This window comes from Sturnus vulgaris, chromosome 2, assembly GCF_052056855.1.
Source record: "Sturnus vulgaris isolate bStuVul1 chromosome 2, bStuVul1.hap1, whole genome shotgun sequence".
In the NCBI taxonomy this organism is placed as follows: Eukaryota; Metazoa; Chordata; class Aves; order Passeriformes; family Sturnidae; genus Sturnus; species Sturnus vulgaris.
In genome coordinates this window covers 105,318,681-105,344,019 of record NC_142244.1, presented here as the reverse complement: position 1 = coordinate 105,344,019, position 25,339 = coordinate 105,318,681, and the positions used below count along the sequence as shown (strand labels likewise).

Sequence of the window (25,339 nt, the reverse complement as noted above, 5' to 3'; positions counted from 1 at the left end):
AAGAGACCACCAGCCTTCCAGGAGGCAAGCACAGGGAGTCAAATGAAATGTGACAAATGTACAGGAACCAGCCATGTGGCAATCGCATATGAATCCACCATAAATCCACCATGCACAACTTTTTATGGTTTAAAGGCTCATTTAACTCCTTTCTCTAATTTGCATATTAAACAGCCATGTGTACAGGAGGAAAAGAGGCGGTGGTACCTCCCCCAGGCATCACTGAGCACTCAGCCTGCTTGGGCTGTTGGGTAAATTAAGGGAACTCAGCACTGCAGGGCTCCTCTCCCCATCACAAGAGGCTCTCAGAGGGAGCTTTAGGGTAAGTCATGAAGACTTTTCTATCCCAATAGCCAGAGACAGCAGGCTCTGAGGCACAGGAGCCAGAGTGGGATTACTTCCACCACTCCTTGTGCATGGAGATTTCCCCATCGCCTTCAACACAGCCAGGATTTTACCATCAGTGTGTATCTGTTCACACGGAGAGCATTGCAAGTCAGTTTACTACACAGACAAAATAATAAACGAGCTTTCACTCTCTGCCTAACAACCTGCCAACGTGGGAATGCACACGTGTTTCAGTGCTCCAAAGCAGCCCAGATTCCAGCCTATTCAAATTCTCACTTGACAGCCGAGCATGTGAGCATTCTGAGAGCCTTTTTACCTCTCAGAGTATGATTTGGATATTTTTTACAACACTAACTACTGACATATTTTACTTACTGTAAAGAGAAAACAAAAAAAATCATATATATCACTACAAAGTTTTATGAGTCTGACAGACATCTTCTGTATATTAACTTGCCTCAATAACTTTGTGAAGATCATTTTTAAGCTTCTAAATATATAAAAAATTAATACAATTACAGGTCACTGAAAAATTACCATGAAATACATTGTGAAAGCTAAAATCATTCATGGCAACGTAATGTTCCATTTAATTACAAAGATTAATTCAACCTTTATATATGTGCCCAGTCTTTTCATTTTTCATTGAGAACAGACGATTCAAAAGCCATCTGGTAAAACTGCTGCATAAATATCACTGCATCTATCTAGGGTTTACATAGAAAAACTAGGAAAATAGAGTGATGGATCTTGGCAAAACACAGGAAAGTTCCATCACAGGGCTAAAGCCCAAACTTACAGATGTCAGTAGGAAGTCACTACTGACTTGAGTGAGAGATGGATTGAGCTCACCCTAATGATGCACCGTATTTCCTTTGTGGGAAAATGAAATATCAGGGATTTTCACATTGTCAACTACAATGGAAAGTGAAGTGGAAACTCAAACATGAACACTTGGCCTGAAATGACAATTTCTAACAGTACTTGATCTGCAGTGAACTGTCTAATCCATACTCAAGAATACAGATTATCATTATTTATCTCTAAAACTTGGCTTAATTGTCCTCTTTTTGTTGCATGTCACAATAATAGAAACTGTGTAGACTTTTCAAGAACTGGTGTTTCATTTAATAATAATTCACATACCACCACTTCACACTGCACCATAACCATCCCCTCTGTATTACAATAATTGTTTTGAATGCTCTAAAAAAATTGCTAAAATAATGAAGACAGAAAATGCAGCTATTATTCCATCTTTGTAATAGCTTGAGGCCAAGGTTAAAGAAAAAGTAAAATAAATAATCAAGTGACTTATGTGAATAATGACACCCATGTACACATAAAATTGCTTTCAGTTAAATGCACATTATAGTTTCAAAAGTAGCTGAGTCCATTTAACAACTCTGGGCTGCCAAATGAAAGAAAAATCCGAGTCCTTGTGCTTCTTCTTCCCTGCTCTTCTCACCTCTGCCCATAGCTCTTCTCCTGCTGCACCAACAGCCTCCAAAGGCTGCCTGAGCTCAACACATCTTTCTGTGAGACCACTTAACACATCAATAACACAGCAGAAATTTAACCAAGCTTTTCCCCAGCTAATTTTCTGCCAGATCACTGAGCTGAATCATTCACTCACTACATGGAGAAACCCAACAAGTTCTGGAACTTTTACAAACCAAGTGCTGGTGACACATGATGTGACAAAGTGGAGAAGGGTTATGTGGTACAGGAGGAGTTAGCTCCTCCTCTAAATGATCTTTTGAAACCAAGGCCTCACTCAGAGAAAACTTACTGACAAGACAATACTATTCAGTACAATTAAAAATACCATACCTTATAATCCTAGGAAATAGAGAGGAAAAGAGACACAGCAATTCCTAAGACAAGTGTTCATTGAGATTATATGTTCAGTCTTAATATCTACTATTCAGCAAGACAATATTCTTATTACCCACCATAAAGTTTAAAGCATCTAAAAGTTTAGTAGGACTACCATGGACAAAAGAGTCAGAAAAAGCAACAAAGTACATCAGTGCCACTCTTTCCTGTCCTAAATCTCTTCTGACTCTCTGGAATACAAAGATTCAGTCATTGGTTCAAGCACTGTGATGAAAGTTTCACTGGAATTAACTTTTCATCTTAAACTAATCCCACATGAAATGATTGTTTTTTTAAGCAATAGAACTGGACTAGGTCAGAGAAAGTGTGAAATTAGCATCTTTATTTCGGTCTTACTTATATAAACATACTAATTGACTGTGATATTTTCATAAGCACAACTCCTCAGTTCAATGCAGCACTACCATTAATAGACTCAGTCATGTTTTCTCCTTCCACCAGAAACTCATTCTGCTGCCAGCTTTGCTTTAATTTTGCTAAGAAAGAAAATTTCTTTGTCCATTTTATTTTAATTCAATTTTCCATTTGCAACCTCTATATGACAATTAGCATTATTCTATTATATCATACACTGAATATTATATGTGAGAGACATATATTCTGTCTTTCACAAACAGAATGTCAGATCTGCAATACCTTTCTTTATGGCACACAGAAAGGACTTTAATCTTTGAAGATATAAGTGCACTTATACTGCAGACCAGCACAACTGAGTTCCTGGCACAGGATGTGCTTAACTGCTAACTATTCCTGTCCAAAGCACCGGGGTGAGTTTTAAGGGTCTTTGGATTCTCAGTGGAGCTGGAATGATGCCCATGGACCAGAACAAAGAATGATGCCCAGATATGCAAAATGACTCAGCTCTGGCAGCACACCAGCAGTGGCAGGTCAGCTCCAGCATGGGGGTTTCTGCACTGGATTCCCCTCTGCACACCTGTGGATCACCTGGGGCATGACTGCACCAGGATGTGTGGAGAGTTGGGAGCTCTTCCTGCTGCACTTCAAACAAGCCAGAAACTGAATTGTTGTGGTCTGAAGACACAGACAATCATAGCACCATGCTGATATAGATATAGATACATGCCCCATGGTATGTGCTGCTAAGCTGCCTTTGATAGGACTCATGCCAAGCTAGGCTTGGACTCTTACTAAAAAAAAATACTCCTCCTGATTTTACTTTCAGACAACACTCCATGTTTTCCAATACAGTTATCTCTGAAAATCAAACGACCAAACACACTCCCCCAACTCAAAATTCTCTTTGTGTTTTGAAATTACCTTAGATATCTTTAGTGAGAAGATTTTGCAATCTGGATCCTAAGCATTTGCAATAGAAAAAAAAAAAAAAAAAAAAAAAAAAAAAAAAAAAAAAAGCCACATTCGGCTGGTCTTTTTCACATTACTGAGCTGCAGAAATTATTATATTCAGTTTTCTATAGAAATGCCTTCCTGGACCCATTTTGACCCATTTTACTGCTCACCTCCAGAACATGAGTTGACCCATACTCCCTTGTTCATGCCACCTCTTGATAGAAACACAACCACCTTGATCCAAAAATCTTTTGTGCTCTTTTGTTTTAGCTCTAGGCAAATAGCAGGCTTAAGAAAACCCACGGTGCTAGCAAAATAAAAGTCCCCAGGGACCCAAAAAACCTCTGTGTGCTGAGGTCTCTGGCACTGGACACAGAGAAGGGCAGGCTCAGAGATCAGGAAAGGGTGAGGAAGCTCTCTCCCCATCATAACTGTGTGGGATATGATTTACCACAGCATTTCTTTTCCAGTTTTATGCAAAACTCTGAATAACCTGTTCCAGAAAGGGACAACTTCTGACCTTAGCCTCTGCTTGAATCAGTTTACATTCATTTAACATTTTCAAGGTTAAGCAAAGGTTGCTGAGCACTTTTTTTTAAACTGAAGAATAGCATGTGAAAAATTCCCTTTTCATTTCTCATTTCACAAGTGAGCTTCAGCCACAATCTTGATGCAACTGAGACCAGACATGGCAGAGACTCCTTTTAGTTTTGAGACAACTCAAACTCAACTGAGAACTTAAACACCAGTATTCCTCATGACCTGAATGTTTTATCTCTGAGGTGGAATTCCTTTTGCTTGAACAGGGACCCTGACCAGCACTGTACCAGTAAGCATGTCACTATTAGCTGTCCATGCCTTGTAATGTATGGGGAGAAAGCAGATGGGTGCATAATCAAAAACATAGGCTGCAGAATATAGAAAAAATACATTCAGAAAATATTTTACTCTCTACTCAAGATCAAATTCCTCTCTATTCCAAACCTTTAAATTTTTTTACTTTTACATAAATTATATTTAGGTATTTTCACATTGATGAACCTCATCCTATATGCAGCAAACTGAGCACAAGACACTTCACAACTTCCTCACAAATGAGGGCAGCTGAGGAAGCCTTTATTCTTAGTCACAGCATCCTGGCCTCTAAAAGGCCACTAAAGGAACAAATTCCTGAGTCTGACGAGCTCCTTGTGGTAAAGCTCCTTCACAAGTAAACTCCAGCAATACCAATACCTGAAGCCATTTAAAATCTCACAACTTTGCTTCAGACCCCAGTGACTGGTGCAACACCTGAGCAAGCTGAGCACTGCTGGTTCACACTCCTGCTCGTGGACAGCTCAGTGCCAAGGCTGAAGCTCCAAGGTGGGGCCCCACTGCCCTGCCCTGCTGAGCTCCTCTCCCACTCCCAGCCAGCAGGCAGCTCTCCTCTCCGTGGGCATTTCCAGCACATGGAGACCACCACAGCCAGGAAATGCACTTTCATTTCAGAGTAGGGGAGTGCCAAGATAGCTGAGCATGGCCTTGTAGACATGGCCATGAGAGAATGGCTCTTCTGCATGTCTGCTACTGCTGAGCTGGGGGACTACACTGCCTTTGCAACTATACCTCCACAGGAGACAGGGTTACTTGTAAAAACAACATAGATAGTGAAAGTTAAAGCTGAAGTGGTCCAAGACTTTCAAGGGTAGTGGAGGATCTCTTGCTCTTTGGACGAATTACTCTGTCATTTAGCATAACAATCATCTCACGTTGAGGTTCTGCCATAAAACCTTCAGATTCACCCTGGTCCCTGAGCATCTGCAGGTGTCTGTCCATCTGTCTCCCTCCTATTTCAAGCATGAGATTTTTCACAAGTATTTTGATGTCATGCACCCATTCTGGTCTTATGTAGTTGTGGCTGAGTCTGAAAAATGACAGCTGTGAGATCAGGGTTAAATACAATTTCCTCTCCCTTCACCTGTTTTCCACTATCTGTTTGCACGGTGCTCAGGTTATTAATGGAACTGACATCCCTGCACAACTGAGTGAGCAGTAGCAGCAGCCAGATAACAAGGGAGAAGCTGACAGCAGCAATCTAACCCCAGAGATAAGAGATAAGCAAACATGCCATGGCTATTAGTTTCAACTCTGGCCAGTGGAGAAGAACATCTCCTGTGGTTACTGATCAGGAAAGCCCAGTCTTCCTGTGAAGGTTAAATTAAATTCAGGATGTGATAGATTATTCTTAGAGTTCAAAAATTAAAGTTTGTAATGAAAAATAAATATTTGATGTAAAACAAGTAAGAAAGAAAAGGAGATGTTAATCTGATAGAAAGTGAAGACTTATTTTTATTCAGAGAAAACATGGAACACTTCTACTCTAGGAGGAAAGTACCATTCTCTATTTCTCACAGGTGAAAAAATGTTACTCTAGAAACTGGCATTATCCAAACAACTATCTCAGGAATGGTGCAGGATGGCAGCCTCAAAATCCTGACCAAATGCCAAACTAGATAAGTAGTGCACACTTTTCAAATCCCTTATGTCATTTCTGAGCATCATCTACTTTCCTTCCAGCTTCCTATTGAGTTGGAAGAATGAAGAAGGAGGATTGGGCTGTTCAGCCTCAAAAAGGGATGACTTGGAGGGAAGCTCATCAATGCCTGTAAGTATCTGAAGGGAGAGTGTCAGAGGATGGAGCCTTTTGGAGGCTCTTCTTGGTGGTGCCAAGCAATAGGACCAGAGGCAGGAATTGATGCACAGGAAGTTCCACCTGAATATGAAAAGGAATTTCTTCCCTGTGCAGGTGACCAAACACTAGAACAGATTGCCCAGAGAAGGTGTGGAGTCTCCTTCACTGGAGTTGTTCAAGAACCATCTGGACACAGCCCTGTGCCATGTGCTCTGGGATGGCCCTGCTTGAGCAGGGAGGTGGGACCACATGACCTCACTGTGATCTCTTCCAATCTGACCCATCCTGTGATTTTGTGAAAGATGAGTTAAACCAGGAAAATAAACCCCTAGTGATATATTTACTGTGCAAGGGAATTGCAGACGTTTGAAAAGAGTAAAAATGTGGCACATTTCAACCTTATGAGAAGATTTGCTCATTGCTCCCTGCAATGCAACTACTCAATACAACCAGGCCCTTGAATTTTTTGCATCCAGAGACCACCTTAATTTCAGAATGCTCACTTCCACAAAGGAGAAGCATGGCTAAGGTTTAATTGGCACTCAATAAAAGTACACTTTCCAATTTAGAAATAGCAAGGTTGTTTCAAGAATATCTGAATCAAACTTTCCAGCAAAACCAGTAAATTAGAAAGTCAGCCGTCACCTCTATAGGCTTTTGAATAGGAATGAAATGTCTGACTGCAATTAGAGCCTTTGGAAATTTCTCCCACTTTTCTTAGCTCTTCTGAAGTATGTCTAGCAGTTTCTATGAGTGCTCTAAAGCAATCTTACACTTTGTGAAGTTCTCTGTCATCCTTGAAGCAAAGATATAAAGTCATCTTAAAGGAAAATGTGAAAGGTGTCTTGCAAGCTTTAGTTTTGAGACTCCATCCCTCTCTTTTACCAAGTATCTTTCTATCAGTTTTGTGCTGGCTTTCATTCTAGAAATAGCCATTGAAATCAGAGGCACTGAGTCTCAGGGCTGGTTCCACTGTCATATTTTTGCATTAGTTTTCATAGGATGGGTCCACAGACCCCACAGGATTCAAAAGGCATTTTTAATTTTTGCAGAGGGCCCAGTAACCACTTTCAAGACTGGAAGATTTGTCATCTTCGTTCAAAAGTAGCTTGGCATTAAGAAAGATTAATTTCAGCTCCTGAAGCTGCGGTCCCCAGCCTTTTTGTCTGGGCTTGCCTCAGATCTCAGTGAAATGTTATTTTTCAGAACTGCATCTAGTGCATACCTTGGACAGGCTATGTGAGGAAAAGCAGGAGGCTCCATTCTCCCAGCATGTATTGCTGTGCCAAGACTTTACAGAAACAAGAGTGAGCACAAAAAGAGAACAAGCAATGATGGTTCTCTGGTTTCTGCACTACCATAACCTAGGAGAAGGTGACATTTTTCATTCAAGCAGAAAGACATTCTTTTTACCCACAGAGCACAGTGAGGCAGTGGGACTCATTGCTTTGGGAAGTTGTAGATGATGAAAATTGTTGTGGGTTCAAAAAGTCATTAGAAAACTCACAGCAGGAAAATATGAATAAATACCAAGACAGCACTTCTGGCTCAGGAAGCAAGTGAGCTGCAGTTTGTCAGAGGCCAGGGAAGGACAGTGGGAATGTGTCCCTTATGCTCGCCCTGTCCTTACGTTCACCTCTAAACATCTGCTACTGTTTGGCCCCTGTCCGAAGCAGACACTGGGCTCTGCTCTGAGCAGTAAAACTGTCATGGTCAGAGTGAAATCACCCAAATGTGAAAGGACAGAGACCATGGGGAACTGGGAAAGGGGGTTGTGGGCCAGCAAGTTCTAGCTGGGAAATGAATGGCTTCAGTGGGATAACCCACGGACACCCACCTCCTTTAAAGTACCTGTACTTTGTAAAATCAGGGCTTGTACAGGCGGCTCTTGATTTCCTAAGGGCTATTGGCCCAAATTACACGGTGTTGTCTAGGGAGGTTTGCTGTAGTTCTCTGAAGAAGCAGAGCAAGCCCTGTAGGCTAAACAAAGGTGCCTAACACTGCCCGAGAGAGCCACCTATAGCTAGGCATGGTCCTGATATTTTCCTGTGCTCCTCTTGACTCAGTCGTCAGACTCAGATGTGGAGAAAACAAATGTTGCATGTACAACTTCCTTAGAAATAAAGCAAAGCAGCAGGCAAGTTCAGGAGCCAAATGATTGCACAGTGACCTTGGGATTTGTGCTCCATGACTTAAGGAGGTTAATAATGTTACAGAAAAATCTTACTAGAGGAAAAACAAGCTCTTTTTTTGGCTTATCATCCGTGCTTTAAAAATAGTACTGCAAAGCAAGAAAACCTAACTTTCAAATAGGAAGTTATTCCTGTGCCATAGTCTAACAGGATAACTTACAAGGGAATTGCAGAATCGAAGTAAAACGTCTTTTTTCAAGCCTCCAGTTAAACCCAAGAACAAAGGGCATTTTAGGAAGGAAAAATAGTGATTAATAAAATAATGGTTCCTGCCCAGGAGTGGGAATAATTTAACATGTCAGTAATGATCTTCCATTGAATTATCCTTTGAAGAGCAGAAGCAATAAATTACCATTTTAAAGAAGTGAGCCCTCATCACACAAATTACATCAATGGAGTTTCGGTTGTGGGTTCCCCCTTTCCCCTGTGGCCCACCATGCCAAAACACAGCTGTCAATAGCATTTAGCCACCACAGCCGGCTGCATTCTGCACTTTCACTGTAAGGGGAACAAAAGGGTCTCCCTTGTCTCCCCCCACCCTGCAGTCCTGCTCAGAGGCTGTGACATGGCCCTGGGTAACTCACAGAACATGCCTCTGAAGAGTGCTGCCAGACACACCCTTGGAGCTGCACCCAATTGAATGATTTCTCTGTTCTGGAAATGAGGGGGAAATGTAATGACCCTTACAAAAGGGAGACTAAAAGAGCAAGAACAGAAACCTGTTTGGGGTGTTCGTTTGTTTGTTTATCAGAGCGTCCCATTGAAAATTCGGGGTGTTAACAGACATACTTGCAGTAAATTTGAGATAATAGTACAATAAAGAAGGGCTTGAATAGAGCAGAGGAGTAAGGACAGGAGAGAAAAAACAGCATCACAGCACGGAGCCGAGCGCTTCTCTCGGACTCAGAACTGCTTTGGAAGCAGCGTGAGCTCCATCCAGAGAGCCAGGTGAGAACTGCACGGGAAGGCAATCACCTAACCCTGATAGAAACCTTTTCTGTAAGATGGTCTGGTTTAAATTCATCTTTCGATCACAGAAAGAAAGGAATGGAGGGAGGAGAGAGGTGAATTATTAGATGTTATCTCATTATATTGTTTTGTTACAAAAGGAATGTCAAACCTTAACTCCAAACTATGCAAGGGCTAAAGAGATTATTCTCACATATCAAGGCTACAAGACAATTGTTCCCTGTGTCACATGGAGTAGTAGATTTGATCCTTTTAACATCAAATTAGTAGTGTCCCCTCTGAGTAACATAAAACAACAGGACAGACACAAAGAGTCACAGATGGAGTGATTAGATAGAGCTGACAAGCTGCCTAAAGCAAAATTCAAGAATAGTTTCTACCAAAGGGTCTTTTGTAAGTCCTTTGGAGGTCGATGGTTCCTTTCATTGCAAAGCATCAGGCTGACAGCAAGGTATACAAATTTGGCCTCAGCCAAGCACAAAAGAAAGGTGGGCATCAGTCAGAAAACAGGAAGCAGAAAACACATGAAACAGTGAGTATCTGAATCACAGAGGGGATTTGCAATTAATTCTCTTTGAAACCTGCCATGTCCTTTCCATTACAATGTTGTCATCTAAAGATACAATCACCACAAGGCTCTCTATACTCATTGTCCAGACACCCAGATCTCACACTGACCCTCTTCTTCTTCTTTCAGGAAATGAGTACAAAATTTGTTAATGACCCAAATATGCCCGGAATTAAAGAAAAACTAAAGGCAAATTAAATAGATCACATGGAGCAGGCACAGTAAACCAAACCACCATTAAGTTTCTGCAGTAAATTTCTTTCCAGAGCATTTGAACATTTCAAGAATTTAATGAGATTAAAAATACAGAGGATGAGCAAAATATATGAATCAGTCATTTCCATGTAGGATACAGCTCTGCCATGGAACTTAGGGCAGAACCTCCAATCTGTACTACTACAAGGGAAAATGTGACAGTTACTGATGAAAACATAAAAGACCAAAGCATCCTTTACCTAACTAATAGCTTTCTTTCTTTAATTAATAGAATTAGAACATTTTGGTTGGAAGGAAGATCTTGTCCAATGGCCAGACCGCCTCAAGGTGACCAAAAGTTAAAGCACCGTGTTAAGGGCATTGTCCAAACCCCTCTTAAACACAGGCTTGGGCCATCGACCACCTCTCCAGGAATTCTGTTCCAGTGTTTGATCACCCACTTGGTAAAGAAAAGCTCACTAATGTCCAGTCCAATCTCTCCTGATGAAGTTGCTTCAAACTGTTCCCACACATGCTGTCACTGGATCCCAGGGAGAGATCAGCACCTCCCTCTCCACTTCCTCACTTCAGGAAGATGAAGAAGGGGCTCTTCAGCCTCCTTTTCTCCAAGCCAGACAGCCCCCAGGTCCCTCGCTGTTGCCCTGCACCCTCTCTCTCCCAATTTATACTTGGAGCCTGGTGTATCTCCAACCTGGGTGCAGAGTCCAGCATATGGATGACATTTATTGACAAAGAAATGCAACTTTTAGAGATTTCTACAATAAAGTAATACTGGGAGTTTTTTAACCAACCAATCTCCCTCATAAAATTCATGCTTGTCTGTGCTGCTTTATTAAAGCCTAAGTTATTGAAAAAGTAACAGCAGAAAGTGCTAGGCTCATGAGATTTAATTAGAACAGTGTAATAGATTTTGAAGGTTCTGTTGTATTATAAAACTTAGATTTCCCCTGTGAATTATCTGACCCTACATGTAATGAATCTATTTCTTGAATTAAAAACATGAACATCCAAGAGTTCCAGGACAAATAGAAGATCTATCATTAACAATAAAGAATAGTTAATAAACATGCACACATTCCATGTCTGGAAATGTACCAAATGTCTCTCTAGGCTCTTTCCTTCCAGCCAAGTAGCTATTTCTGTGAATCTGAACTTAAACTTGTAGACGTAAGCTGTATCACATAATTGTTGCTGCAGTATCTAAGGCATTACATAACACTCATGTCTTACAAGTTTGACCTGGTTCCTATGTCAGCAAACTATGAAATGGTGTTTTTTTAGTTCGGTGAGAATGATTTTAAACCATTGGCTATTCACGTGATAGTACTATGGTTTGTAGTATTATTTTTGTTGCATTTAGGGAATTTAGTTTGTCATGCATTGCTCAGCCCAGACTCACCTCACTAACTTCAGAACCTTCAATGCCATGTCTGAATTGGGAGCAAAGTGCCATGTGCTTCCAAAATGTGTCAGAGGGAAACAGGCATCTCTACCTACCAAAGATCTAGCCTACCTTCTGATGAAAACCCTCCGTAAAATGGGAAAAGGAGAGGTTTTTTAGGAGTTCACTGGGTTTTGGCAATGTTTGTATTGTTTCCCTGCTGAAAGGCAGGAAGGAAATTTTGAACAAATCAGTAAGCAGGCTGTTACATAGCAATATCTTTATTAAGGAAATCATTAGAAAATCTTTCTGCTCTAATTTTGCATCAATTTTAACAAATTTCTAAATTACAGATCATTATATCTCTAATGGTATTTCTAGTTAAAAAAAAAGCATAACAGCCAGTAAGAAATAACTGCAGCCCATTTATCACTAGGTTAGCAGGAAATAAATGTCATTTTACTATTGTTCTCTTGCTATAGAGTTTATGGGTGCGTTTATGCAGCTCTATTTCATTTGCAGGTATATGAAGAGCACTGCTGTATAAAATGTAAGTGGACTGCATATGGAATTTAAATCTTTCCAATGATAAAATGCCTCAACAGCCTTTTCATTAGAAATACTAAAAAACTTTGAAGGCTGTGTTTGCTTTTAAATCAAAACACTGCTATTTTTATTAAAGCACAGAGGGCAGGAGCAGTTCAGCTGCACTTGCCTGTCAGTTTATTCAAAGAGGGTGATTACTAATTCACTGATATCCCATTGCCTCAATAAATATGGGCACAGACCTACACAACGCCCTCCTCTTCTCTTTTTATATGCCCCCTCCAATTGCTGCTCTGGGAGCTGAGCTCTGCATCTGGACAATTTCCTTTCCACTCATCACGTGCTGTAAATGTGGGAATAGAGTGAAAAGGAGGTTCTGAGTACATCCTCCTGCCTTCACCTTTGCCTCCTGCATTTTATTGTGACTTTATCTGAAAGCAATCAGGAGCAGTAATGCCATCTTTGATTATAACACTTCCTAACTGGCATTATTCTGTCAGGAAATGGATGTTCAGCTGGGATTGTCATTACACTCTCAAAAGACTGCTCTCAATTCAGGCCTCCCACCACAATACTGGAAAAACTATGAAACCTGAATTGTTCTCATATCCCCTTCTAGGCTGGATCCTCCATCTTCACAGCAAATACCCTCGGCTGTCACAGGTGCTTTAGGCACTGTTTTCTGTCTGTAGATTGGTGTGTCCCTGGGATCCCAGTCAAGGTGAAGACTTTGTCAGGAAAAGCCAAATCTGAAATAAGCTCATAGCCTACATCTAGAGCCAGATAGGGAAAGGTGGATGCAAAGGAAGAAGAGCAAGGTAACAAAAATAACTCCTGCAGAGAAGCAGGAGCTCAGATGGATCAGCATCCAGAAAAACAAATGCTTCCCTTCACAAACAAAATGATCAGTAAGTAACTGGAACTGCAAGTACAGTCCATGACATACTAAAGTTAAATCTTTAGTTAAATCTTTATCATAACAGGATTTTACTTACTCAATATTTATATTTATTACCTTCTCATGAGCTTTTCTTTTTGTTTCAGAATCCATCCAGTCGTTTTCCTTTTCTAACATGTCAATAAAAGCCCAGCGAATTCCTTCAGTCAATTCCTCCATCTGCAAAATATTTAGCGAATCCCTCCCCAGTAAAATATATAAATATATCATGGCAGAATTATTTTAAGGAAAGGTTTGGTGTATGTAGGAGGGATAGACCTGGTTAGACCACAAATCATTACAGATCACATGGTATCTGCTGTCCTTTCTTGAAGGCTCATTTCTGCTTTCTCCAGTATTAGGAAACTTCTTTTGAAGGTAAGTTTTTTTCCATCTTCTTTCCCTTCTGGTATCACACACCCTGTTCATTGCTGATCATTTCATGTCATATTTGTGAGAATACCCATCTTGAAATCATAAAAAACACTGAGAGATTTGCAGTCCTTTGGGGAGATTTCCCTCCCTTAGGTTCTAGATCACTGGCTCATGCAGAAGGAGCCAGCTGAAAGGCATTTGCACAAATAAAGCCTTTCCTGCAGAGAGAATGTCTGTGGCCTGGTGTGGTTAATGTGAGACTGAGACACACCTTATTAATACTGGCAAAGAACTAAATTTGGGCTGACAGCATCATGATCCAAATGCAAAGCAGTATCCAAATATTTAGCCTGTATTTAGCTGCATTTGTGAAGCATTGCTACCCTTTACTTACTGCAGGGAGGGAGGCCCTGGCTCACCCCACTGAGCAGCCTTAACTGCTTCTGTGGTCCTGGACCACCAGTGACAGCTTGGATCTGTGCAAAACTGGGAAAGCCCACAACCACTTCATCTTGGCTGCTTCTTCAGACACCTCTGCAAAGCCAAGACCACATCCCAAGCAAGTAAAAAATAATAATAACAGGGCTTCTCAGTGAGTATGCACACTAATAAAATGCTGAAATGACAGAAAACAAGAAATATAATGGCTAAGATATGCATTATATGAGTCTAAAGAGCCCTCATTCCTATGGATCTGTCTGGCAACCCAGAAAAGTGTATGCAACCAGCTGCCTCCATTTCCATCAGCAGATGAACCCCGTGACAGGTAGCCATGGGGAATGCTGTGAGAGTGAGGCAATGAGAGGAATCCAGAGCCACTGCTTGAGTCCTTTAGCACAAACCAGAGTTAAGACAGCACAAGACATGACAGACACCCGTTAGATGAAGACTTATTGGAACTTTGTGTTATCAGTTATGCTACATTTAAAAATAATGAAAATGTCAAGCAGCAGAGATTTATATAATCTTATTCTATAAATCTAGTAGATCTGAAATGTCATGAAAAGCAGGGATAAACCCTCAAAAGTAACATTACTTTTAGCTAAATTGTCATTAATGTATCAGATGAATATTTTAATCTGGAACTGTCCTTTATTTGTGGTGTAGTCAGAAAAAAACGTAGCAAAGTTCCTTGGATTATTCTTTTTTTCCTACCCTTTTCAAAAAACATTTTCCTATTTTTAGAGTCAATATGGGTCAATCAGAGCACGTCTAGCATTAAATATGACTAAAGAGTGAACATTCACAGTAAACTGCATCCCAGGAAATAAGGTAACTTAAAGATATTGATGACAGAGCACTGACTCAATTAACTTCTCTCACTAATGAGGTGAACTCCCTGTATTTGGAGGTTACAAGTTCAAACTCAAGCTCTGCAGCTGGGCCCTGGTGTACACTTAGGCTTTATGCAGCAGCTGTAGCTGCAGGGGGCAGGGGCAGAAACCTATTCCTGCTATCAAAGTTATTACTGAAACTGCTCAGGCGTATCTGTAAAAAACACTGCAGGCACTCTGAGTTAGAAGCAGTGCTATATTTAGACACAAATAATGTCTTTCTTGATAAAAGAAGAGAAGTATCTAAGGTATGAAACATCAATCACAAAACATGGGGGGGAAAGAATCCATATTATCCTTAACTCAGGATTTGCTTATCATAGACAGATACATGCCATAAGCCAGAAAAAAGAAAAAGGAAAAAAAAAATAACTGTACAAATAAGAGTGCTTTACTCACATGCTTTCTTACTGCTTAAGAAAGAAAAGTAGAACTGAAAACCAGTGAAATGAAAATGATAACACCACAAATTATTAACTTGAAAAGCACACTTCTAAATGAAATGCAACGAATTTCATCTGTATGTAATTTTATCTCCATGGGCTGTTCATTTTAAGACTGAATGTTGTGACCTGCTATGTGACTATGAATTTTATATGCATTTGTCACTATGGGTGCTACTGTGAATTCAGACTTGATAATTTTCCAAAGCTTTGGTCTAAGAGGAATGTGTACACTAAGAAACATTCTCATTAACTTGCATTTCAAGAGAAACCAGTTTCTGCCCTATCTGCTTCTTATAATTTTTCCTCACAAATGCAAATATGAAAAATGTCCATCCCCTCCATAAAGTGTACACTTCTTATACTCCTACTCTTCCCACTTATCTGTGCAGGATAACACACTACATATGCCTGGCATATTTTTGCCACAAAATGGCCAAATAGCACATTACAAACTGGATAAAGAAAAAGGGGATTGAAAAGCTGGATCTCAAGAGAAGAAACTCCAGATAAAGGCAAATATGAAAAGAAATGCAGAACCTGAGAGGGAAACAGATGACAAAGATTTGGACAAGTTAAATAAGTGTGTGCTTTCTGAAATGGAATCCTTCCTTGAGAAAGCAGTCCAAGGAGATAAAGTCAAAGAGGCAAACTCAGGCTGCTGAGCCAGGGCAGTGCAGGGCTTTCACAGAGATGCTGTTCCCAGCACTGGGTGCCATCTCTTGTTTCCTGAGTCGTTGTGTCTCTCCTGCATGGAGAGCTAAGTTCAGTGACCTAATGAGTCAATTTAAAACTGATTACTGCTAGAAAATCAATGGCTATAAAAGCAGATATTGGAAAACCTTATAAGAAAAACATTAAATGAAAATAAGTAATAAATTATTGTGAAGGGTAATTAATTATTTGAATATATTATTGAGAGAAGTGATAACATAGGTATTGTTGAAATTTTAGAACGAGGACGAACATCTCTCTAGACTCAAAGATATGGAAGAATATTTCCTTCCACTGTTCAGCAGAAAAGATTAGAATCACAAATATAAACTCTCACTATGTGGCTCTCAGCTTCCCTTAATTTGAGCCAGACATCAGTCATGTGTTTCTTGCTCAGATTACAGGTGTAGCAGTCACAGCTTTCAAAGGGTAAAGCAGAGAAATCTCAACCAGTTTTTTTGATTAGTCAGTAAAAACTTTACTATAATAAATTATACTAACTATAGTAAAACATTTCTCATCAATACCACTCACTCTGCTCCCGCACAGCCTGTCACTATTTACATAAATTAACAGCCTTAAACCTGTTTTTGAACTGGCTGCTTATTTGTCTGAAAGACTGCAGGTGGAAAGAGGGGGCAGTGCCCAGGTGTGCAGAAAGGTAACACTTCTTCAGATGCATTCAATTTTCTCCTCATGTTTGGGGTTTTTTAAGTTCAATTAAAACATTTTAAAGACTCTTATCCCTTTTTAAACTTTGTTCTAACATCAGAGGCAATTTGTGAGGATGAAACCACCAACTGAAAATTTCCAGACGGAGACCGCCGAGGACTCACCATCTCTTTCTTGTCTTCTTGAAAATGAGCTTTCACAAACATCTTACCCACAACGTAGGGGAGGGCATTTTCTACAAGGTCCACACATTTATCCCATTGGGGCAGCAAAGTTGTAGTCCCATGGATCACCTGTTGACAGGAGCATGTATTAGGCCATAACATCATCCTGTTCAAGAAGAACCCCCATGCAGTATAGGCCAAAGCATATTTGTCAAAAAGCCACCAAAAGGAAACAATAATGATACTCTACAGTTATTTCTATTTTCATCCAATGCTATGACAAATATATATACCTGTAAGATTTTAAACTTAACAGTACAGTGGTAGCAGTGACTTAGAGAGACTAGACTTAGAGAACTAGTGCTAACTTTGGACTAATATTGGTATTCTTTCTGTGTTAATTAGAGAGATAATTTCCTCTAGAAAAACCCTGCTGTGAGATATCTCCTAAAAACGTTTGCTTCTCCTCTGACAGGCTGAGAAGTCTGTCAGATTTCCATGATTGTCCTCATGAAAATCGGGTTAGTCCTTATAAAACACCTCCTGCAGAGCCTTTATTGCCATGAACTAATGACGTCTAGCACAGATGGGTACATGTCCTTTTTGTCATTTATCTGTTCAACTACTTTTATGGCAGTTTGTGTAAAATAGTTGCTTCCCATTCCTTTCCCAAACAGAATTTTCAGGATAAAAGAGATTTGAATAATGAAGAACACTGAATATGTTTGTCTCCCACCCAAAGATAAAAAATTACTCTATGTTGCATTAGAACGATGTTGGTAGAACAACTTGCATATTTTAATAAAGAAATTGTATTAATTAGATACTCGCAGGATCTGATGATGTCACCATAAATGAGCTTCAAAAGAAACAGTCAAGAATGGTCAACACAACAAGGAACAATCAGGAGCATTTGCTGCCTTGGTTTCTGTTTCTCACAGGAAGAATTTTTACTGTGGGTGCTCACCTAGCTAACATTATATTGCTCATCAAGATGTTGTTTGTGCAAATAAATCCAGCACACAGCAAGACAAAAGATGGGTCCATGTGAGCAATAAGCAGCACTGATTTAAGAAACTTTTGTTATTTTCAAGGTTCAACGTGTTCCCTTTCCACTTAAGGAACACTTTTTAAGCTTTTCCACAGAGAACAAGCACAATCCCAGTCCAGCAGTCACACCTGACAGCTGTGTAAAGGCAGAGTATAGTCAGCATCACACCAGAGCAGGTGGGATAAGGGTTTTGGCCTCCCACAGATTATAAAAGCCTCTTAAGCACCAATTTTGCATTTTCTGAGCCCTTTCTTTGTCTCATTATTCTCCTGCTTTGAGCACAAGATTAAATGTCCAGCAAACTGAAGGATTTGGATATGTTTTTCCAGCAGAAAAAGATTTCATTGGAAAATTCCAGAGCAGCTTAACCCTCAGCTATTGAAGGTGAGATATTTTGGTAGTTTAAAGATTGATTTTCCCTTTCATATTGTCTGTAATTAAGCATAATCAATGACTCACACTTAAATACACCAGTGAATTGCATTTCTAAATGCTTTTTATTAATACTGTATATGCAGTAATAGATTTTCGATGGCAAAAAGTACACTGCTTCTAAAAGAAAACCCTATTAGTCAAACTAATACATAATAAGGTGATATTTTTTCTAAACAGAGCCAAATTTGACAATCAACTCCTTTTCCAAATTCTTCAACCTTTATACATAACACAACAGCACACTCAAAAAAAAAAGAAAAAAAAAAAAAAGATAAGAAAAAAGAGAAGAAAATTTCTCTCTCGGGTCAGAGTAATCCCACAATGGAGCTTTTTCCTGATGTAAGGGGGAGAAGGGGGAGTTATGGCATTAGTCATCAGAGCTTGAAATTCCTTCCAAAAGCTCTGAGTATGCATCAGCCATAGAAATAGTCAGGAGAGAGAGATGGCTTTTAGACTGTGACATATTATTATTACAACATAATAATTATCATTATTTTGAGGGAGGCTTGACTGTAAGGAGGACATAAAGGCAGCACAGGCTGTGAGACCAATAAAAATAGAGCTGAGAGGAATAGATTATATATCTCACAGCTAGTTTATTGATATTTATGTTACAACAGCCAACAGGAACTCCCTCAAATGGTCCTCCTAATATTAATGTACCACTCTAAAACACAGTACTTCAGGTAGTAACAGTGGCTATAAATAGCTGTTTTCAAGCCGTCCCAGTCAATTCAGAGCTTCAGGACACAATTAACCAACCTCTTCCCAAGGTGCCACTGCACATTTACAAGGTCTCAAAGTGCCACTGCAGAGGAGCTGCTGATAGTTGCTGATGTGGTACTCAAAGCACTTTCTCTAGAGTCAGCAGGTTTGTCCTATTTCTAAACCTGAAGGTTTTTTTTACATTTCATCGTGTATTTTTCCTTCTCCTTGCAAAGATTTTAAGGCCCTGGTGCCAAGACTTCTACATAAAAGGTATAAAAGCCACCAATAGAAAATGAGCACCTTGTGAAAAAAAATACTCTGCTTGTGATGGTTGAGGCTGACTGAATTAATGAAACAATGAATGTATAAAATACATCCTTTCCTTTAAGGGTCACTGATTTATCTCATGGTCATATCTTTTTAATAGTAATTCAATGTTTTATTCACTTACCTGGCAAGAGGTTGGTGGGTCCTTTTTATGATCCTAAAGTGCCTCTAGTTCTCCATACTCTGACTGGATAGATCTATTCAACAATAAATAGACTCATCTAATGCCTTGGACTCCATTCCTCATGTCCTTTCTATTCACCTGTGAAGTCTGTTCCACTGAGCTGTTTACTCCAATTAACTTTAGCTATTAACTATTAGCTACTGCTGCTTACTTCACTCAACCAGCTCTCTATCTCCAGGTCCCAGGGGCAGATAACAGGGGTGAGCTGCTGATTCACTGTTTTTATTGTGCTGTAAGCTTTCACAGCCATTTACATGGCCAATATTGTTTAACTCATTCATCAGTGACTTGGAGGAAGGGGCAGGGGCTCCTCAGTGAGTTCACTGATGGCACAGAGCTGGGAGGAGTGGCTGAAACCCCCAGAGCTGTGCAGCCCTTCAGAAGGGCTTGACAGGCTGGAGAAATGGGCAGAGGAATGGTCTGGAATTCAGCAAAGGCAAATGCAGGGTCCTGCCCTGGGGAAGGACAACCCCAGGCACCTACACAGGCTGGGGCCAACCTGCTGGAAAGCAGCTCTGCAGAGAAGGGCCTGGGGGTCCTGGTGGACAATGAGCTGTCCATGAGCCAGCAGTGCCCTGGGGGCCAGGAGGGCCCGGGGATCCTGGGGGCATCAGGGAGAGCATTGCCAGCAGGGCAGGGAGGGGATCCTGCCCCTCCACTCAGCCCCACTGAGCTGTGTCTGCAGTGCTGTGTCCAGTTCTGGGCTCCTCAGGACAAGAGAGACATGGGGACACTGGAGTGGGTCCAGTGGGGGGCAACAAGGATGATTAGAGGACTGGAGCATCACTCTTACAATTAAAGTCTGAGGGAGCTGGGCCTGTTCAGCCTTGAGAAGAGACAACTGAGAGGGAAGCCCATCACTTTTTAAAAGTATCTGAAGGGGAGGTACCAAGAGGATGGAGCCTTTTGGAGGGATCCTTTCTGTGATGCTGAGCAATAGGACCAGAGGCAGGAATTGATGCACAGAAGTCCCACCTGAACATGAGAAAGAATTTCTTCCCTGTGCAGTGACTGAGCACTGGCACAGATTGCCCAGAGAGGGTGTGGAGTCTCCTTCACTGAAGATGTTCAAGAACCATCTGAACACAATCCTGTGCCATGTGCTCTGGGATGGCCCTGCTTGAGCAGGGAGGGAGGTTGGACCAGATGACCCCACTGTGGTCCCTTCCAATCTGACCCACTCTGTAACTCTATGACAGTCTTGATGATATTATTAATAAGCATTGAATCACTTTGAATTAGATTTCTCCCTAAGCTTCTACATCCCAGAGATGTGACAGCAGCCAGTTACCATATTAAAATGCACAATATCCAAAGCTTAATGATTCCTTTCAGAATTTTTTCTGGCCATTACATAACTCAATGTAACTCAGTATTATGCTACAGACTGGCTGATAGCCAGCATCAATCCATTTTACCTGACTAGCTAGGAATGTCCCAGGAGGGGACACCTACAAACTTGTCACTGTGGTTCTGACAGCCAATTTCTCATATTTTACATGAAGAAAATAGCATCTTTAACAAGCCTATTTTGAATATGATCTCAGAAGTGCAAGAGACTGCCTTTCCTGTGTAGTTTCCATCAAGCTATTGGAGTTTATTTTTAGGTATGTGATCAACTCAGAACTATTCCAGTATTACTCAAGGAAAAACAGTACAGGTTCTTTAATTAGCCACCTGCATGCCTCACCAGGGAGGACAGAACACCCACATCTCCTGCACCATGCCAGCCTCCTGTTGTCAGCCAATTTTCATAATGGCAAAGTTCACCATCCAAAGTGGCTTAGACACAAGACAAAGTACCATTCAGTTTCAGTTGCATCCTTGGTTTACTTAAGGACACCTCACACTGCCCACATGATTACCAAGGTGGCTTTCTATTCAGGGTTCACTTAATCAAACCTATGTGTTTTACATAATGCCCATATTACTGAACAGATAATTAGCTCTGTTCTCATAGCTTGTGGCAGGTTTCTGGTTCTTCTGCAACCCCAAGCTGAAAGGAACCTAATTATCTTCTCTATGGAAATGGCTGGGTATCTTTGTGCTAGAGCTCCTGGAATGTTGGCATTAGAGCATGGAAGAGCTTTGAGCAAGCTTTAAAAAAGTGAAATCCTACACTTCTGTTTTATTAGAGCTTTATTCACAATTGGGCAAACAGTAGTTTTCAAAAAGTTTAGATTTTGGTCAGAAAGGTTTGGCCTGAATGTCACAGCCCACGTAACCTAATTCAAGTTTCTGCAAAAGAAGACTAAGTTTTTTAAAAAGGGCTTTTCAAAACCTTTTTAACATCATCTAAAACACTTTTTGTCTCTAGTGTCATATTAGTGTCATATAAATGTCTTAGTGTCATACACAAAAATATGTATGTCTATTGTTTTAGAGGGTGTCTTCAAAAATAACCAAAAAAGGTTTATTCAAGAAATTTCTCCAGAATGGAAAACATTTTGTGTTTTGCAAGGGTATAAGCAACTATAAGGGAAAACAACAGTGTCAACACCAGGACCTTTGTAAATGCTATGAAAGCACAACTTACCCGAGAAAATTCCAGCCACCGATACTGAAAACGTCTACTGAGGTTAAATAACCTTGAATAAACCATCCTCCACACCAGGTAATTGGCAAGAGTCCTGTGAAATCAGGCATATTTTTATCAGACATGTAAACACATATGATGTACCACAAAGCACTCACAGACAAACATTTTACCCAAATGGTGGAATTTTCACCTTAAAAATGAATGAGTGATGGCCAAGTTGATAAATCCCAATTACATGGGAGAATCTGTATGATTGCATCCATTTAATATACAATTTCCCCATGATAACCATCTTCTAGGGATTATTTAAAACAGGTCCATCACCTAGTATGTAATTTTTAGGTAATGCTTTTTTTCAAAAGGCTGCTTTAATTTTCCTTAGAAGTGGCAAGAACTATGTTATAATAATAGTTGCATCAAAGTTTTATCCAGAGATTTTTTTTTCTTTTTGTAGATCAAAGTAAATGTTATCTCCCCTCATTAGCAGGGCACATAAATGGTAACAGAATAGATAACAGTCCATCCCACATACACTCTCATTATCTCATATTTGTATCTTTCATTAGAAGTTATCAATATGCCTTGAAAACTTCTACTATTCACAAAGTTATTAAAGTATTACCTATTCCTATTTTGTCAGATGGATAATTGAAATACCAAAAAAGAGAAGTGTCAGTAACAAAAATCTTTTAAGAACTGAGGCTTAGAGATCAAGGAAGAGCTTGTTGAAAACTCCCAGGAGATCTGGCATCCATGCTCCTTTTCTAAAACTTTGGGCACCTGACTGGAGGATTTATCCAGCCTAGATTGATCTCTCTCCATGTTCAGCAGTGGCTGTATGAGCTAAAGGTGCATTCTGAAATACTCAATTCAACTTCAAACAGTCTCAAGTCCAACAATGGCCTACACTTATTCTCATTTTCTTTTATAGATGACATATTTTTCAAGGATAGTCATTGCTTCAAAGCTAAGATATTCAAATGTTATTTGCTCCCCACTGGGATATAGATAACATTTTTGACAGGCCACAGACTTCTCTGCAGGTAGGAAAATGGCTTCTGTGCAAGTGAGGGTGCTGTTATGGACTGTCTGAACAACTCCCCCATCTCTAAAAATCCCATTTCTGCAATCTCCCATTGCCATAAGTGGGGGGCAATGCAGCTGTTGCTATAGTGTCACTTCATTAGCTTCACTCAGAGACACATCCCAAGCAGTTCCCTCCTCTGAATCATAACAGCTTGGAAATACACTTTGTGGGCATGTTGTCTTGACAGCAGCATTTGCTTGAGACATAACTTCAGTTTTGCCTCTAACCAAGCTCCAGTCCACCCACACAAAGCCTTCAGCTCAAGATGTGTTGTTGCATCTCTCACACTGGGAATATTCCCTCTTTTACACAGTTATGTTTTATAGTGCACCTAAATGCCCACAATAATTGTAAAATATATCTGGAAAAGATTTTTTAGCACGAATAATGTGCATTTATAAGACAGCACATGTCACAAAAGCCAAAATAGTTAGCTCTGTTTAGATAATCACACCATTTTAAGATGATGTTTAGGATCATTAAAAATTCATTCAACCTAAGAAATGCCACAAAGTTCAGATTTTACCCTTAACAAGTTTCTGACAATGTGGAATTTTCTCACTCAACGACAAGTGAAGCACCATAAAAGCACTCAGTTCTCATTGTTTTGGTAAACAACTCGAACTACAGAAACCTCACAAAAATCTGCCTCAGATATTTCAGCAGAGCTGAAGAATATCTCACTGTAGAAACTTCTGCAGCATTTATACAAATCTCACAGATTAAAAGGTTAAAGATTTGCTTCCAATCAAAAGCCTTAGGTAAAATCCTTAGTTAAATAAATCACTGTCATGCACCAATTATGTATTACAATTTACTTAATCACCACCAAAACCAAAATCAATTCTCTCTTCTGTGTACTTGTTTTCACAGAGCAATGTTTGTTTCCCCAACATTTGAGTTGGGAAGCCTCTCCCAAATTGGTGAAAGACTGGTGAAACTGAATGAAAGACTGAAATTCATAAAGGCTGGGTCTAAAAAGGTGACTTATTGAAAGACAGAAATATCAACAAGAATTCAGAAATGTTCGTGTCAGGTATAATTAATGAAGGCAGATGACAATTGCAAGAAATATAACTATTTGGGATTGTTTTAATTTGGGAAGAAAAAGGCTGACACATGCTAAAACCAAGCTGTCTGATGAGACAGTAATAATTCCAGATTACAACCACAACAGAATCCACAATGCACTAAACAGCAGGGAGGTTCCACTTGAACGCTTATTAATGGGGGGCAGGTGGAAAGGTTGAGGGTGTTTGTTGTCGTGTGTTTGAAGTGCAATGTGCTTTAGTTTGTTTTTCAAAACAAAATAAAACAGTCATTTATCTGAATTTGTTTACCTATTTGGGGGATGATTATCTTACATTTTGGGCTAACTATGCCAAATTCAAATCGTTTGGTTATCTTCAGATGGCTTAAAACCTGACACTTTTAACTGATAAAGTTACTACAGTGCAGGTCTTGGGGTGATTTTCATCCCAGTTTCACAAATAAGTTCACTGAGGCTCAGAGAAGTTAATCTCTACACGTGGAGGAAAGTCCAGCAGACAAATAAAACATAAAAATCCTCTCTGCTCTTTCAATGAGACCAGACTATTTGTTGTTGTAACCTTTCAGAAGAGTACACTCTATTTTAACTTCCAAATGCCTGTTGCAGAAAGTGTAGGCTCACTTCTAACCAGTATGACCCCTATTGTGACACACACTCCCAAAGGAAGTGGTGGAGAGATTGTTTGCTGGGACAGTTAAAATTATACAGTATTTGTGAATATTGACTAAAGTACTTTCTGTCCTGTCTGAGAATAAAGTAGGTTGCTCATGTAAAATTCTGTGAGTTTGCAATATTTTAATCAACGGGCATGGTAGCAATTAAAGAGGACAGATTTAATACGAGATAGGTAGAAAAATTAATTGACATTTTAAGAAAAAGATCTCTTTCACAAATTTTAGATCTGTTTGAAAATTGTTTTCAGAATTGAGTCACGAATCAAATTATAAGTACTGAAAAACTTTTCCCTCTATTGCTAGAGGCACTAATTCAAGACAAATTATTGTAACTTCTCTAATTTTTCAGACGGAGATTAAGACCAGAAAAGAGATCTAGTGCCACCATCCATCTCTGAAGAAAATTCCTCATATGCTATATGAATTAGAGTTCTTCTCAATTAATAGTCCCATATTGCAAATATGTGGGAAGGTAAGACAAAGGAAAAGGAGCCTACAAGAAAGCTGGGAAGGACATTTTAAGGGGGACTGGCTTTAGACTGA

At 39.9% G+C, this 25,339-nt stretch overlaps 2 protein-coding genes across 33 annotated transcripts in view; one reads left to right on the top strand and one right to left on the bottom strand.

Annotated features, from left to right (window-relative positions):
* Window positions 1-25,339, top strand: part of LOC148224944 (uncharacterized) — a 412,443-nt gene that overhangs the window by 340,118 nt on the left and 46,986 nt on the right. For 12 of the 32 annotated variants that reach the window (XM_088160304.1, XM_088160297.1, XM_088160295.1 and 9 more), the window contains exons 1-2: window positions 16,846-18,175; window positions 25,146-25,268. The gene's annotated coding sequence lies outside the window, so the exon portion shown is untranslated. Of the gene's footprint in view, window positions 1-6,114; window positions 6,203-12,077; window positions 12,106-12,720; window positions 13,417-16,845; window positions 18,176-23,944; window positions 25,121-25,145; window positions 25,269-25,339 lie in introns of those variants that run through there. The other 20 variants (XM_088160306.1, XM_088160305.1, XM_088160300.1 and 17 more) reach the window with 15 other exon arrangements.
* The window catches only part of PHEX (phosphate regulating endopeptidase X-linked), a 94,992-nt gene that overhangs the window by 36,579 nt on the left and 33,074 nt on the right, over window positions 1-25,339 (bottom strand). The window contains exons 10-12 of the mRNA XM_014879751.2: window positions 21,982-22,075; window positions 16,741-16,869; window positions 13,117-13,218 (exon numbers count right to left, since the gene is read on the bottom strand). Coding sequence (XP_014735237.2) covers window positions 13,117-13,218; window positions 16,741-16,869; window positions 21,982-22,075 — 325 coding nt within the window. The remainder of the gene's footprint in view (window positions 1-13,116; window positions 13,219-16,740; window positions 16,870-21,981; window positions 22,076-25,339) is intronic.